This window comes from Podarcis gaigeae, assembly GCF_964106915.1.
Source record: "Podarcis gaigeae genome assembly, chromosome: 1".
Classification (NCBI taxonomy): domain Eukaryota; kingdom Metazoa; phylum Chordata; class Lepidosauria; order Squamata; family Lacertidae; genus Podarcis; species Podarcis gaigeae.
The window spans coordinates 116439548-116454974 of record NC_139678.1 but is presented as its reverse complement, the minus strand read 5'-3'; the positions used below and the strand labels follow the sequence as shown (position 1 = coordinate 116454974).

At 38.3% G+C, this 15427-nt stretch overlaps 1 protein-coding gene across 7 annotated transcripts in view; it reads right to left on the bottom strand.

The window, feature by feature from the left end:
* The window catches only part of OLA1 (Obg like ATPase 1), a 93101-nt gene that overhangs the window by 28669 nt on the left and 49005 nt on the right, over nt 1–15427 (bottom strand). For all 7 annotated transcript variants that reach the window (XM_083712336.1, XM_083712339.1, XM_083712335.1 and 4 more), the window contains 2 exons: nt 13364–13444; nt 12987–13084 (listed from right to left, as the gene is read on the bottom strand). In XM_083712336.1, coding sequence (XP_083568462.1) covers nt 12987–13084; nt 13364–13444 — 179 coding nt within the window. The remainder of the gene's footprint in view (nt 1–12986; nt 13085–13363; nt 13445–15427) is intronic.

Genomic DNA, 15427 nt, shown 5'->3' with positions numbered 1-15427 from the left:
TTAACAGTTACAGCTAACATTTGAGCAGTGTTATACTTGGAGAAAAGTTTCTTCAAGCCAAATAGGTTATTTACATCCCAATCCCTGGCACTTTATTTACAATAAAACTCATTCATATCAATCAATATTATTTCTAGGGAAATGCGTTTAAACTGCAGATACGCTAATTCAAATTTTATGTTTTATAGGTTTTGCAGATGTCAAAGTCAATACTGTATCTGTGGGAGGGGAAACTGCAGAAATGTAATATTTGAACTTGTCTTTTGTTTACCTGGAAAAAATCACTTTGCCAGAAACTATATAAAATTGAACATGGAGTTTTTATTTATTAACTTAAAATACTTCTAATCTGCTTTTTCAGGCAATGCCCATCCAAAGCATCTTAGAATAATAAAAATACGGTGTAAGTAAATTCTGATCCAGGGTGTGCTATATTTCTTCAGGTCACGATAAGAGCACTGATATAATGCAACAAAAATGACTTGGTAGTCACAGGAAACATAGTATTTTAGAACTAAATTATTGAAAACACACCATAAAAAACAACACCTGGAACATTTACATGTAGTCTAGAAAGCTGGTAAATACGAAAGATTGTTAGAATGTACATTACAGCTGCAATATAATCCCTCAAGTCAACAATGCTGCTTTGAATTCTTGTACAAAACTTTATGGATTTCCTTCTTCTACAGAACAAACTACCCAGAGACCCAAGTTATTTTAATAATTCCTTCTTTAAAGGTGACATTCATTTAAGTCAGTAGATAAATATTAGATCAATCTGATGGTGCAAATGCAGGACACCAGCAAGGTTTGTTCAGAACAGTCATATTTCGAAGTAAAAGTAGAATCTACTATAGAGAGTGGTGGGCTTTCAAATGTCAATGGGCACCATTAAGAACCATTGCTTCTTTTCTGGGAACTGTTACAATATTTGATCTGGCTATTCATTCTTAAGTACATAAATGCCAGGTCTTGTTTAGTCTATTGTGTTTATAATCATGTTACACCAATGAAAGGTATCTATACAGTGGTGCCCCGCAAGACGAACGCCTCGCAAGACGAAAAACCCGCTAGACGAAAGGGTTTTCCGTTTTTGGAGGCGCTTCGCTAAACAAATTTCTCTATGGGGTTGCTTCGCAAGACGAAAAAATCTTGCGAGTTCCCGAGTTTTTCTCTCGCTTTTTTCTGCCCTTTCCCTAAGCGCTAAGCCGCTTATCAGCTGTTCCGTTGATAAGCCGCTTCTCAGCTGATCGCTAAAAGCCGCTAGACCGCTAATAGCGCTAATCCGCTAAGCTGTCAATGGGCTTGCTTCGCAAGACGAAAAAACCGCTAGACGAAGAGAATCACGGAACGGATTAATTTCGTCTTGCGAGGCACCACTGTACTATGTATTTTAGTTTGTCAGAAAAGAATGGTAATTGCTCTACTAAAGCAAAATGCACCCCCCCCAAAAAAAAAAAATCTAACACCATTCCAGAGAGGTTCTGCTATCATTTTATAAAGAATTCCAATCTTGGTTGCTTTTGCTCTATAAGATTCAACTAGTAGCTTGTACATAGATACAGTGGTGCCTCGCAAGACGAAATTAATCCGTTCCGTGATTTTCTTCGTCTAGCGGTTTTTTCGTCTTGCGAAGCAAGCCCATTGACAGCTTAGCGGATTAGCGCTATTAGCGGTCTAGCGGCTTTTAGCGATCAGCTGAGAAGCGGCTTATCAATGGAACAGCTGATAAGCGGCTTAGCGCTTAGGGAAAGGGCAGAAAAAAGCAGAAAAAACGCGGGAACTCGCAAGATTTTTTCGTCTTGCAAAGCAACCCCATAGAGAAATTCGTTTAGCGAAGCGCCTCCAAAAACGGAAAACCCTTTCGTCTAGCGGGTTTTTCGTCTTGCGAGGCGTTCGTCTTGCGGGGCACCACTGTATCGACTTACATATCAGATGGGCTGCATTAAAGTATTCTATTTTCTTCATAGGCTTTCAAGGTTTCCATCTAATGCATTTCCAGGTCTTTTACTACTATTTCTTTGCCTTGCTCCATTAAAGTAAATATCCAGCAGCTAACAGATTAAATTAAGATAAACCAATGTTAATAGTCAACAATATTTGAAAATAAAAATCCATGAAAATATTCACACACTAAGCCATGGTAAACTGGAGGCATTTAGAAGACCTGAATGTGTCAAGAAGTTTGACAATTATGACTGGAGCCAGGAAACTGTAGCACCGCAGAATTTCTTATGAATTTCTCCAGTTACTTTTTATAAATGCTGTCTTAGATGACAGCTTAATGTGTACCACATGCAATATTTATTCTTCTTTCGTGTCAGACTGTCTAGCCATCCAAGGGAATACAAAGAATGTCACTTATTAGGATAAAAGCACAGGGAAGGTAATCAAGGACATATGTAACATCAGCCAATCATGTCTTATTTCAACATCCTATTCCATTCATAACAGTTCAACAATTATTTGCTTACTAATAACTTGCTTTCAGCCTGTTTGTGTTCCCCATAATGGTGGTTTGCATTTATTTTTGCTCTTTAGAATTGGACACTTGCTGTGCCATGCATGTTTGTCAAAACTTTGTATCTTCTGTCAGAAAAAGCTTAGCATATCAAATCATTTTGATCTGCTGCAAACCATGAATAGAACAATCCAGTTACCCACAATGTCAGCAGGGCAATGAAATAGCTGGATATTAAAACTCCTCAAAATGTATATAATGCACTGCCATTAAAGAAAAAAAAAACATACTTAAAAAAACAAGGAAGACTTTCATATATAACATATTGATACCCTAGAATATGGCAGACTTCTTGCCAGAAGAAATGTTTAAGAAGGCCTCACACTGACATATGGCAATTATTTTTTAGGGGCAGCTAGATACATACCACCCCTTGCAATCTGAATGATTTGTTATATTTTTATTTAACCAAACAGAACACACAGGGAGGGGTGTACCTGCTGATACATTTATACCTACTCAGTCTGTTAGACAGGCATGCACTGTGGAAAATCAGTAATTCCCAAAGTCAAATAAGAGAGACTGATAGAGGGAGCCAAAGACAAACATTTATCATACTGAAAGGTTTTTTAATTTAAAAAAAAAAATTAAGACCCCCAAATTATAGGTGACCTAACACTGCATTAATGCCTGAATTTCATATTAACTGCTAGTACCACTGAACAGAGTTTTTTGTTCACAAGACAAAGGATATTCAGTCATTTGCAGTAGGTTCAAAATGTACAATCTGCTTATAAAGTTTCTATGGGAGGCATGCAGTAATCTAGAGACTGAAAAATCTATGTATTTAATGCCCCTACTGGTTATGTTATCATGTGTGGTTCAAAGAAAGTTACTATTTTTATTTATTAGCACTATTTTGCTGCTGCTGCTGTTAAACTGCTAGCTTTTCAAAAAATTCAGAGTAGGTAACAAAAAGTAACAAAGGAAATAACACAAAATAAAATACTCAGCTAAATTCAAGTGCAACACCCTATGCGCATTTAATCCTAGGTGCTGAATAGCAGTTCAGCAAGCAGATCCTTATATTCAAGGGAAAACATAAGAAAAGACGGCTGGATCAGGCCAAAGGTCCATCTAGTCCATCATTCTGAGTGGGATTAATCTAACGAGTCCCGTCAGCAGAAGCCCTGCACAAGGACTTTGGCTTGCACAATAGTGATCTTGCCAAAGTTATTCATGTCCTGGTAGGCTTGTGAAACATCTGCAGTGAGGTGATTTACCCTGTGATTGTCAATCTAAACTGATCAGGGAGTTGTATTTTCTGTTGCATAAGGCTGGCACTTCTCCTGAAGGACTCTTGAGCCTTGAGGGAAGCCAAGGGCGGCAAGTAGCCAGTGGCCAGTGAAGTCTTGGTCTGGCAGGAGCTACTTTCTCCCCTCGTCTTCCCTGCTCTCGATCACCTTAGACAGCTCAATTAGCACATTGGAAGCACATGTTTCACAATTTCTAAGATGCAGGCTGCTGAGTGCTAGCCAGTCAGTAATGATGCACTTGCAGCAAGTGGTTCCCACTAGAGAACCACTTAAGAGGCGGATGCTACTGGAGATGCTTCTGGACCAACCATTGCTCCAGGTGGCAAGGAAAAAAAATGGCCAGAGCTTCTTTTTCCTAAGTTCAGGCTGTGATGCTAGTTGTAGCCACTCCTGGCCATTATGACAGAAGTCCTGGTAACGATGAGGCTCGTTTACTGTAAGAAAGAGAAAGACCCTGAAGACTGTTTGGAAACTTCAATTAGTGCAAATACTTAGCTACTGTACATCTAAAGAGTAAGCCAGTGGGAATGGCTAAAACTGATACTGAGATTAATTTATGGGCAAAATTTAGCGAGTTGTCGTTTACCAGCAAGTGAGCATGGTCTAGAGTGCCTTACGCCATGTATTATTCCAATGGAGCCAACATAACCACTTCCCCCCTTATTAATGTTAAAATAAAATGTAAATATTTTGGTTCTCTATAAAGAAGCCCAAGCCTACAATACAGCTGCCTACCCTTTAGCAGGAAGAAGTAAAATTGGTGTTCTCTTAGCTGCAGTGGTTGACAGTCTGTTTCTAGACTGAAGATGATTGATAATGAAAATAATATAAGCTTGGAACAAAAAAGTATGCACCCAGATATAAATGCATTGTAGGCGAAGTCTTTTCAAAGGCCCACAGAATAAAAAGTTACAGAAGTTTCTTGCAGTGCAGTAGTTTCTAGAGTCACTATTACTAGAGGAAAGCAGGAGGAACATAGTTACTTGGTAACCTTGATGATATTTATGGCTGCTATAGGTACACATATTATGTTGCATAAGCAGAGATGTAGTTAATTGATTTGGGAGTCACAGCAGATGAGACACTAAATGCCAGAGATGGTTCAAAACTTGTCAACTTAACTATTTTGCTGGTCTAAGTTTTTCCACAGCAACAGTAGGGCTTATCTTATGCTCTTATCTCCTTTACCGTCTACCCTCAAAAACCATTTACTCAGAAGTAAGTAACAATGAATTAAAACAAGACTTGATCCCAAGTAAGTGCGCGTAGGACTGCAGATTCCAGTGCAGGTGGCTTGATATACTTATTTGATTTAGTATATTCGACATCCTATGGTTTTTGTACCAATGTAGTTTTAGAAAATGACAAAATATACATCAAAATCAGATTATATAAAACAAGATCAGCATCTAAATAAAACAACAATCAGCAATAGCTTTTTTTTCTAAAGAGTTCAGTTTGCCAAGCAGCGATCAAGCAGATCTCTATTGGAAAAACATTCTGAAGCGTATTGACAGCCAATGTAGCATAGTGGTTAGACTTTCAGACTAGAACTGAGGAGATCCAAATTCTAATACACACTCAGTCCTAAAGCTCACTGGGGAACCTTCAATTATTTCTCCATTATAGCAAGGGGTATTGTGAGGATAAAGTGGAGAGGGGAGCCTATGAATACTGCTTTGACTTCCTCGGAAGAAAGGTGGGATACAAATGAACTAAATATATTCAATTAAAATGCAGCACCAGAACTGAAAAGGTCCCAACTCTTCTGCCTAACGCACAATCCACAAAGGAAACAGCCTCAGGTGTGGATCTGAGCGCACAGGATGGTACATACAGGACAAGGCAGTCTTTTCGATATCTTGGCCCCAAACGGGTTGGGGCACCTTGAACTGGGCTTGGCTACAAACTGAAATAAATTGAGATAAAATCAAAATTATATGCAGTGAGCTCTTGCTAAAAGTCTGGCTGCTGTATTTTGGGCCAGTTGTTTCCAAGCACTCTCCAAAAGCAGCCTCGTGTACAGCATATTGGTGTGTGCATGCACACGAAAGCTCATACCAAGAACTAACTTAGTTGGTCTTTAAGGTGCTACTGGAAAGCATTTTTTTTTGTTGTTTTCAATAAGGATGTTACTGTATTATAGCTTGAATAATTGTGGCCAGGTCATTTTTTAAATGATATGGTCACGGTTGCCATATCAGTTAAAAAGCATTCCTGGCCACCCCTGCCAGGTGATCACAGAAGAGCAGCCATACATCTGTGTGGACTGAAATCTTACTTCATCCACCTCTATCCAGACCACTACCAAAAGCGATAACACAGATGCTGGCTGGATGGCACAAAGAAGCAGTATTCCAGCAACACCTTCTGAGGCTTCCCCCTCTAGAAAGATATTCACAGCTGATTATATAAAAAGCCACTGAGAGGTCCAAAATAATGAACAGGGCAACACTCCCCCTACTCATCTCCAGGTCAACCCATGATGACCAAGGCAATTTCAGTTCTAAGCCAGACTGAAAAAGATCCAATTAATCATTTTTTTCCAGGAAAATCTGGGAAGGCATATGAGACCATGGATAATTCTTCTTCTGGTTCTTCTGCTTCTGAGGTTGATGTCTTCCAGTCTTTAGCATTTCCCATTGCTTTCTTTTGAGGCAATGCAGTCTGAGTTGTTTTGATGACCACACTGATTTTTTTTATATTTCTTGGTTCTAGGCTGAGCTTAAAAGTCTTCAGGGACTTCTTGGTACATGCTATGGCTAACGGCCCCTACACTGATTTGCTTTGGGGTGAACTGCCCTCATCCCAAGCCAAAGTGCTTTTCCCTGGACCTGCCTTTAGCCACAACACTCAGTCAAATTTTGCCATATGGGATAAATGCTGGGTATTTTCACATTTATTAACCTTTTGTTCATTAACAACTGATGTAACGCAAAGTCCAGTTGTCTGAACGGGCTACTTAGCTCCAATCTTAGGCTACTTTTTTAAACAGTGCCCTCTCTACGCCGTAAGAAGAAATGTTAGAGAAATATATGAGGGACAAATTAGTAAGGATGTTGAGGGGAAAGTGTGTCCCCGAGGACTATAATCATTTCATTTTCATTCACTTATTGAAAGTCTAAAACATGAAAGAAAAAAGGTAAAATAACAGCTAACTGGTCCTGAAGTGAAAAATCTTGGATAACTTTGGAAGCTTCTCATTTTTGGAGCGATATTCTCTACCTCTCCATGGTGAAGCTGAAGAAATCTTATTTGGTTAGACTGTGCACATGCTGTTCAAATAACCTGGACTTCAGTATGGATTCTTTCCAGTATCTTCTACAGTGAAGGCTGCTGAAGGAATTCTTCCTTCGATATTCTTTTTACATCCTTACATTTCTATCAGCTGTACTGGTTTGTCTGTGCCATGACCTCAGAGTTCAACTTCTCCCCTTTAAGCGACAAGGCCATGGACTTTATGGAAGAACCAGATGGTAAAAGAGAACTGCTCACAGAGCCGGGCACAATGGCCCCCAAATACACTGGAAGCTCCAGCACAGGAGGTGGCCATTTTGTCAATACCTTTCTGGTTTTGGGTCACTGCACTGCTGCCCATCCAGCTCGGAGAACTCCAGTCCAGAAGCTCCAACAGAATTATCATTTCTCCCACACTAGGAGTCTATGGCTGCTAGAACAGGAAAAGTCCCTTTAACCAGAAGCTCCTTCTACTAGGGGTGGAGCTACCCACCAGACTGAGCTGCCTTATTTAAGTCCATGCGGGGTTATGTATTGCTGAAGCAATGTTCTAAACTTGCTTCAGCTTGAAACCCACACTAAGCTGTCTGTCCCAAATGCCTTGCCTCCTCTTGTCTACTACACCCACCTGGAGCAGATGAGTCTGATTTTACTGGTTGTATGTGCTTCAATATGTTTTTATTATTACTTTTTTGCAGACAGTGTATGACCACACAAGGCTCAACAAGGAGCGTTCGATCATTTCCATCATTATGACAGGTGCATGGTAAGAAATGCATGTCTCATGTGTTAGTATCGAGCCCCCCAATGCATATTATCTTCCTTCCTTGATGCAAATTTCTTCATCTCCAAGCCTTCTATTTCTAGTAATGGCATGGTGAATACATGCATCATGTACTCACAAGGAAACACTGGCCTGTGAATGCTCCAACAGGAGAACAGCCTTTACCAGCCTATACCTGAAGGAGCGTCTCCACCCCCATCATTCTGCCCGGACGTTGAGGTCCAGTGCCGAGGGTCTTCTGGCGGTTCCCTCATTGCGAGAAGCAAAGCTACAGGGAACCAGGCAGAGGGCCTTCTCAGTAGTGGCGCCCGCCCTGTGGAACGCCCTTCCAGCAGATGTCAAAGCAATAAACAACTACCTGACATTCAGAAGACATCTTAAGGCAAGTTTTTAACGTGTGATATTTTACTGTATTTTTGGTTTCTATGGAAGCCGCCCAGAGTGGCTGGGGAGGCCCAGCCAGATGGGCGGGGTATAAATAATAAATTATTATTATTACCAAAGGTGTTGCAGACTTTGAAGAAGCACAAACTCAGGGCAAAAACTGAAATGAGCTAAGAGGAAGGCACTCTTGGCAAACCCTCACTGTGATCAACTCCCACCCGGAAACCTATGTCCTTACTGCGGAAGGACGTGGGGATCCAGAATCAGCCTCCACAGCCACTTACAGGCTCACTGTTAAGACCGTGTTCATGGAAGACAAACATGCATCACAAGGGGACAAGGACATTAAATGCTTAAAGCCCTAAACAACTTAGGCTACAAATATCTGAAAGACTGCCTCCTTGCCTACAGACCTTCTCAGATGTTATGGCTCGCCAAGGGACCCTCTTGGTAGATCCACCCCCCTTAGAAACTTGGGGAGCAGCACCTCAGGAGAGGGAATTCTCTGTTGCAGCCTCCCTACAGGTCTGCATCTGGCACTTTAATTGCATAGCTTTCATAGGGTTGCCATGTATCCGGGAATTCCTGGAGGTGTCCTCTTGGGGGGGGGGGTCCTACATGCCCATCCAGGGGGAATTTTACATTTTAAAGCAAATGTGCTGGATATTTTGTTTCTTTGGGGAAATTTTTTTGGGGGTGGCTCTGGTTCAGGCTTTAGAAACCCGGGCTCTGATTCAGGGACTGGCTCTGGCATGGGCGGCCCGGGTTCTGGTTCTGGTTCAGGCTCTGATTCAGACTCTGGCATGCACGGCCTGGGCTCAGGCTTGGGCAATGGCAGGGCTATCGGGCAATTGTCCTAAAAAAGCTCAAGACAACTTTTTGTGTCCGGATTTTTCCCTCTTGAAATATGGCAACCCTAGCTTTCATCATATGCTGGCAATGCAGCTCTTTACCCTCATTTTTGTAACCCTATATATGACCCAATCTATTCTTCTTGTATGTTTAATATTGTTGTAAACCGACCTGGGACCTTGTGGTGAACAGTGAAGAAGAAAAAGTAACAACAACAACAACTCTACAGTGTTCAGCAACACTACAAGAGCATGGGAAGTAGTTTCATGAATTTTTGTTTTCATCCTTATACCATGAAACTAGTATTGTTTTCATCATTTTATCATGAAATTGGGAAACTTGTTGAGAAGCAAATAAACCTGAAAGTTAAATACTTTAAAATTTGTTCACTTTAGAATTAAAAATACAACTAAAGATGACCACATATTTATCCTGTTGACTGGTACACAACAAATATTCCTGAAATGTCAGGGTCATCATGTGTGTTGGGATTTTCAATAGTTAAGAGCCTAAAGCCCAGACTAAAAAGCACTCACCTCCCCAAATATTCTTTCGCTGCTTGATTTGAATGTGCAAACTTATTAACTTACTTAACTTTCTGAGGTTCAAAAATAATATTAAAGCAGAATACAAAATTATCTTTCCATCTGCAAATGTTAGCTCAAATAAATGCAAGCATTAACAGAGAAGATGTGTTTCCAAAATCTGCATTGGGATGTGTACATAATATACAATTCACTTTATTGTTCTAAAGGGAGAATGTGTCAACATACTGAACACATGGGTGACATATGTACTCTTGTATAAGATGATCCGTCAGCATGCACTGCAATGGCCCCCTGGTATACACAGCTACAATAAATTTAATCCCCAATTGATTCCACAAGAATGTTTGTGCCCCATCCAGTTTCATAGCTCAGGTTTTACAAGGCAGCATTTTACTAGCAGAAATCACACTTTATTTCCAGTATATAGTATAGAAATAGTACTAGATAAAGAGTCAGATTTCTACATTCTCTAAAGAAAGCTTTAATTACTGTAAAGGCTTTTGATTATTTAACTATTTGTTTAAAGAATAGTAAGTTGTATTTTAAAATGCTGAAGTAGATTCCTATATACATCATGATTAGTGTCATCTGATCATAATAAAAGTGCAACTAACACAGCTGCCATGTCAGCTTCACCTCAGGAACAAGGTCTTAATCATAAATCAACTGAATGACTAATTTAACATTGTTAATGCCAGTAAGTAGTTCCTTGGAGTCATTCCAGTTTTTATACCTTTCAAAAGGTCAATACGCTACCTTCTCTAGTACACAAAAGTCCTATCATTCACACTGTTTTCTCCCCTAAGATTGAAAAATGACATGTTATTTAAATGTTAGTGTGTTTTACTAGCAATTAAAAATGTTCATTTGTTGAAAAAAGGTGATATACAGGAAACAAAAAATGATCACTTTAGCTTTCCATATCCCCCTTCTGCCACAACCTTAAAACAACTCTTTGATGTTGATGTAAATACTACTCCATTGTAAAAAAAGAGAGAAAACCCTATGAAAATATTTACTGCTGCATCCTTCCTGAATTAACATTAACCTCCTTATAGCATTACCACAAATTAAATCAAGAAATATGTCGTGCTAGCTGAGCAACTAATCCAACTGTAGTTCAGATTAAGAACATGAACCAAAAAGCAAATTAAAATACATCTGCCAATAAAATATATTCTAATTGTTTGCATCTGCTTACACTGCCAAAAACAATGAAAGGCTCATCATTACAGAATTCATAATAAAAAAAATTATTCTGCTCTTTAATGCAAAATATATATACAACATAAAAAGAGTGGATTTAAAGATCAGCAACTCTGCCAGAAGGGAGGAAAAACTGGTCATCATTCCGACTTCAGTAGATGCCATTCCATATCAGACGATGTTTCCCACTCATAAATACATGACAAATACTTCCTCAATCATTTTTTACGAGCAGGGATGCACAGGGGGTTGTCAATGGCTAGCCTGAGGGAAAATAGGAACAGCAGGCAGCTGAAACTGTACTGAAAATGGCTATGTGGTAAATTTTCTTCTGGAACATCACTCAGCTATCCCAGGCTTTGATCTTTCAGCTACAATTACACTAACATCTGTAAAACCAGGATATTTTTTTTTAACCAAACCTCAACCATCAGTTCTGCATGAACACAGTAAGATTTTTTTTACTATGATTTCACAATATAAATAAAATAGTTATAAATTTAAAAATTGTAATATATATGCTAAGTTTTCCATTCCATCATCACAACTTGGTCTCACCAAAAAAGGCGGGGTGGTTGTGGTTCTGGAGACGGCTAAATCACAGACTGGCGTCTCCTAACAGACTGTCTACCATTAAGGTCTGAGAAAATGTATTTACTATACAATTAAAGGCAGTGAGCTCTACCTGTGATCACCCTAATGTAGGCGTGATGATCCATTTTGTGTACGGAAACTAACTTGCCCATTTTCAAATAAATTCTGATGCTTATTATCTTTACTGTGGCACTTGAGAAACCTCTACAAGAGTCCTTAATAAAGAATGCTAAGATTTACTGCATTACATTTGTGTGAAACTTGAAAATGCCTTCCAGACCACAACACTGAAGGCACAGTTGCTTGATTGCACAAAGTTTCTTGAAGGCTAGATGCAGTTTCAAAAACAGTAACTCATTATGGGGAAAGATTCTGAACCAGAAGTTTTAAAATGCCCTTAAAGTGACCATTTTTAAAGTTGCATTATGCTCCTTAGAATAAATATAAATGCACAACAACACTAGGAGCAGGGCAGTTTTCAGCTGAAATTATTTTACAGAATTTATTCTAATAACTTATTGGAGTTAACCATCTGACATTAATTATTGCTTGGGCTTCCAGTCTATGAATGTTTATTTTTCAGTTTAAAGCCTTCTCACTCTTTGATATCATATGGAAATGAGAAATTTTAATGGAAAATTGAAACCATGTGCATCTAAGTACTTAATGAAGTACAGGGAGAGTGAAAGGGTATGTTCTAAGAGAATTCTGATACACTGGTCTGGATACTTTGACAAAGCAATAAGCAAATCTTAAATGTGTTTCAGAGCGATATTTTTGTAATTTTGTATGCTATGAAAATGTGTAACAAAACTAAAAGAAGAGTGATTTAATGTTTCCTTCCAATGCAACAGTTTAAGCGCCTCTTCCCTAAAACTACTGTTTTATCTCATCTGAAACTTTTGCACAAAAAGCAAATGCAGCATGATTTTCAATCTCTCCATTTCTAATGTATCCTCACACTCTGGGGTTGGATCTTCATCCCGGTCACTGCCTGTTTGACAGACATCTTATTCTTCAGCCATTATATATGCATTCATACTGACAACATTAATAAAAGTTTCTGAACAGCATATAGCAAACCATATGCATGACATCTGCTGCATTTTAAGAAGTGGTCCAGCAAGCAGAATGTTGTAAACACCTTGAATTTACCCTGAACTATATGGGACACATGATTCTATGCATATATATGGAGCACTCCATCTCCTTTTTATCATATTACCAACCATATTATGGCATCATTTTTACCCTTCAACATCCAATAAATAGAAGGTTGGCATGAAAAATGACTTCTTTCTAAAGTTAAATATTATAGACAACTTACAAGACTATTTATGGTTATTTTTCCTTCAATATTGCAAAATAAACTAAAAGGTAGGAGAGAAAATTGCTACTTTAGTTTTATAGATCTTCAAGAGAGTTTTTTTTATTACTTTTACTGCATTCCAAAGACAAGGTAATAGGTACATTGCCAATATTAGCTTTAAGACATTTAGATTTACTCCAAGTACAAAAATCACGACTAACCATTATTTTGACAAAGGTGCCTTTCAGAAGCATCATGAATTTTCTACAAAATATAAAGGCAACAAACTCACCATTTGTTTTTCTTTCTAATATAGTCTTTTTCAGAGAGGTTAACCAAGTAGATCATTGGTTTTGAAGTTAAAAACAAGTGTTTGTTCAGCACTTCAATCTAAAAGTAAGAAAATAAAAGCTACGTTAACACAGACAACAAGAGACAGCGTGTTGTGTTGTGAATTAGATTATAAATAAATAAATCTATCTATCTGTTTAACATCTGAAGTATAAAGTAAATTGTTAAAAAGAATGCACATGATTTCCAAATGTTGGCATTAATTTACTGGAGGTAAATCAAAAGGTTTACACGAAGATATGATATACTTTTGTGCTGTTGTTGGTTTTTTAAAGGAAAGGCATTAGACAGTGGATGAGGTAATAGTCATAAGCCTACCTCTTTGTCATTCCAATCATGATAGAAACGGACAGGCTTTTTTTCTTCTATTACCCAGCTTTTGATTTTGCACATTATGTCCTGCACAGAATTAGGAAGAAACAAAAGACATTAAAGTAGAATATACTCAGTTATATGCCAGACTGTTATCAGTTATTTCTCATGAGGGAGTCGTTTCAGGTAACAAAATATTATGTGCCTTCTAACTGAAATTTCATATATAATGAATGAGAAAGGGACACAGGAGTCACGTTAGGGCTAGAGCAGATGAACAGGAAATAAACCTTTTAGTGACTTCATTGAGAAATACGAATGATATTTTCTGCTCCCCAAGCTGGATGAAATATTAGTAATTAAGCATCCCTTATAAGAAACCATATATGAGAGAAACATGCTGCTGTGACAAAGGAATAGGTGCAAAAAGTGATGTGTTTTTTTAAAAAAAAAACACTGACAGCCAAAGAAACTGAGCTGATTATTGATGATCTACCATTCAAGATATTAATTCAAATGGCCAAAGGCCTCAATATTCGACATTAATTTTTTTTTGTCAACACCTTCTCCTTTCCTCCAAAAATGAAACCTGCCAAAGCTTCCATTACACAATGGCAAGAGCCTTGCACTAGTGACCTCCAACCAGCTGCATTCACTTTCAGAACATCTCTCCCTGCAGGAAATCTAAAGGCCTTTTAGTTAGCAAGCTAGTGTGCATTCAGAAGGAGTAACTGCAGGAAGAGCCCAATGTGCTTTGTTTCTCTGGCCTTTCTTCACAGAAAGATTAATCATCTGTGAAATGGAAACGGCAAACAGCAAGTGACACAAACTGAACCCTTCAAGCCTTTCCTCATCAGTTTTGTGGCTCTGAATCTGAAAGCTGCGTGTGGCAAGGTTTGCCTTACAGGCAGGTGTTAATAAAAGGCTCTTAGGTCTGAAAGGTCAAACCAAGCTCTTCTAGAAGTAGTGCGTTTTAGTGTCAATTTTTGCCAGAGATAATTTATGGTCATGCTTTAAATATTGCATTTCACGAAATTTACCACGGGTATGATATTCAATTAGATAATTTTAAATGGATTTCTAGTCATCAGAATTTTCTCAGAAGCACATGTTTACCTTCTCAATAAATAGGTTAAACATTTACAAACACACAGCTTCAGTATTTAGTGTACTAATGTTTCCCATCTCGCAACTGCTTCAGGGGAAAAACAAGAGGAAAGCTCTTCTAAATCCTTAGATCCTGATTTGTAACCCTCCAGGAACAGGGCTCCCCACAGATTTTAACAAGAAAGGGGCTAGCTGAAAACTTTTAATGAAATATAACACGTTCTGCCTAAGAATAATCACTTTTACTCTCCTATAACTGATTTTCACTCATAAATGTTTTAAAAGTGGCTAATGTAACACCATTTCCTACAAGGAGAAGATCAAAGTGCTATATTACAAATGCATTATGATTAAAAAAGCACTGTGCAGCCTTGCTATTAAATGTTCTTTAAACCCTAAAAGGCTTCCCATAGATCTCACTTGGCACTGCATATACAACCTTTGACAAGTAATGTAGACCATTTTTATTCATTGCCTAAAATTGTAGGCAATTATGTGCGTCACACTGGCCACCTGCAAGTTCTGAATGCCTGCTCCAGTTGTCATAGCTAAAAACTAATGTCGGAGGGGATTAATCTAGGGGGAGAGAGTCCTCTTTAATGGCTCCAGCAGGTGAAATGGCCCAGCTGGTTACTATGATGAGTGGCCAGAATAGCTTATGTAGAGACATGCAACAAGATTACACATTTCAAAAAAAACAACATAGTAGAACTATCTTATCTTGGGGACCTATCTATGTTTTGTGCTTTATTCAATAAATAAATACTTCACTTAAGTTTAAAATATGCATTTCTAAAGCCAAACTTCTCTTCGTTATTAGAAGAATTCCTCAAGTAATCCTTCTTTACTAGTGGTGGAATTTTATGCAGTTTTACAATTTAGAACATAATGTTAGTTACAAATTTCATCTTTAAAAAGCCATTAGTATTATAGTTTCCCCAAAACATTGATATATTCCATTTT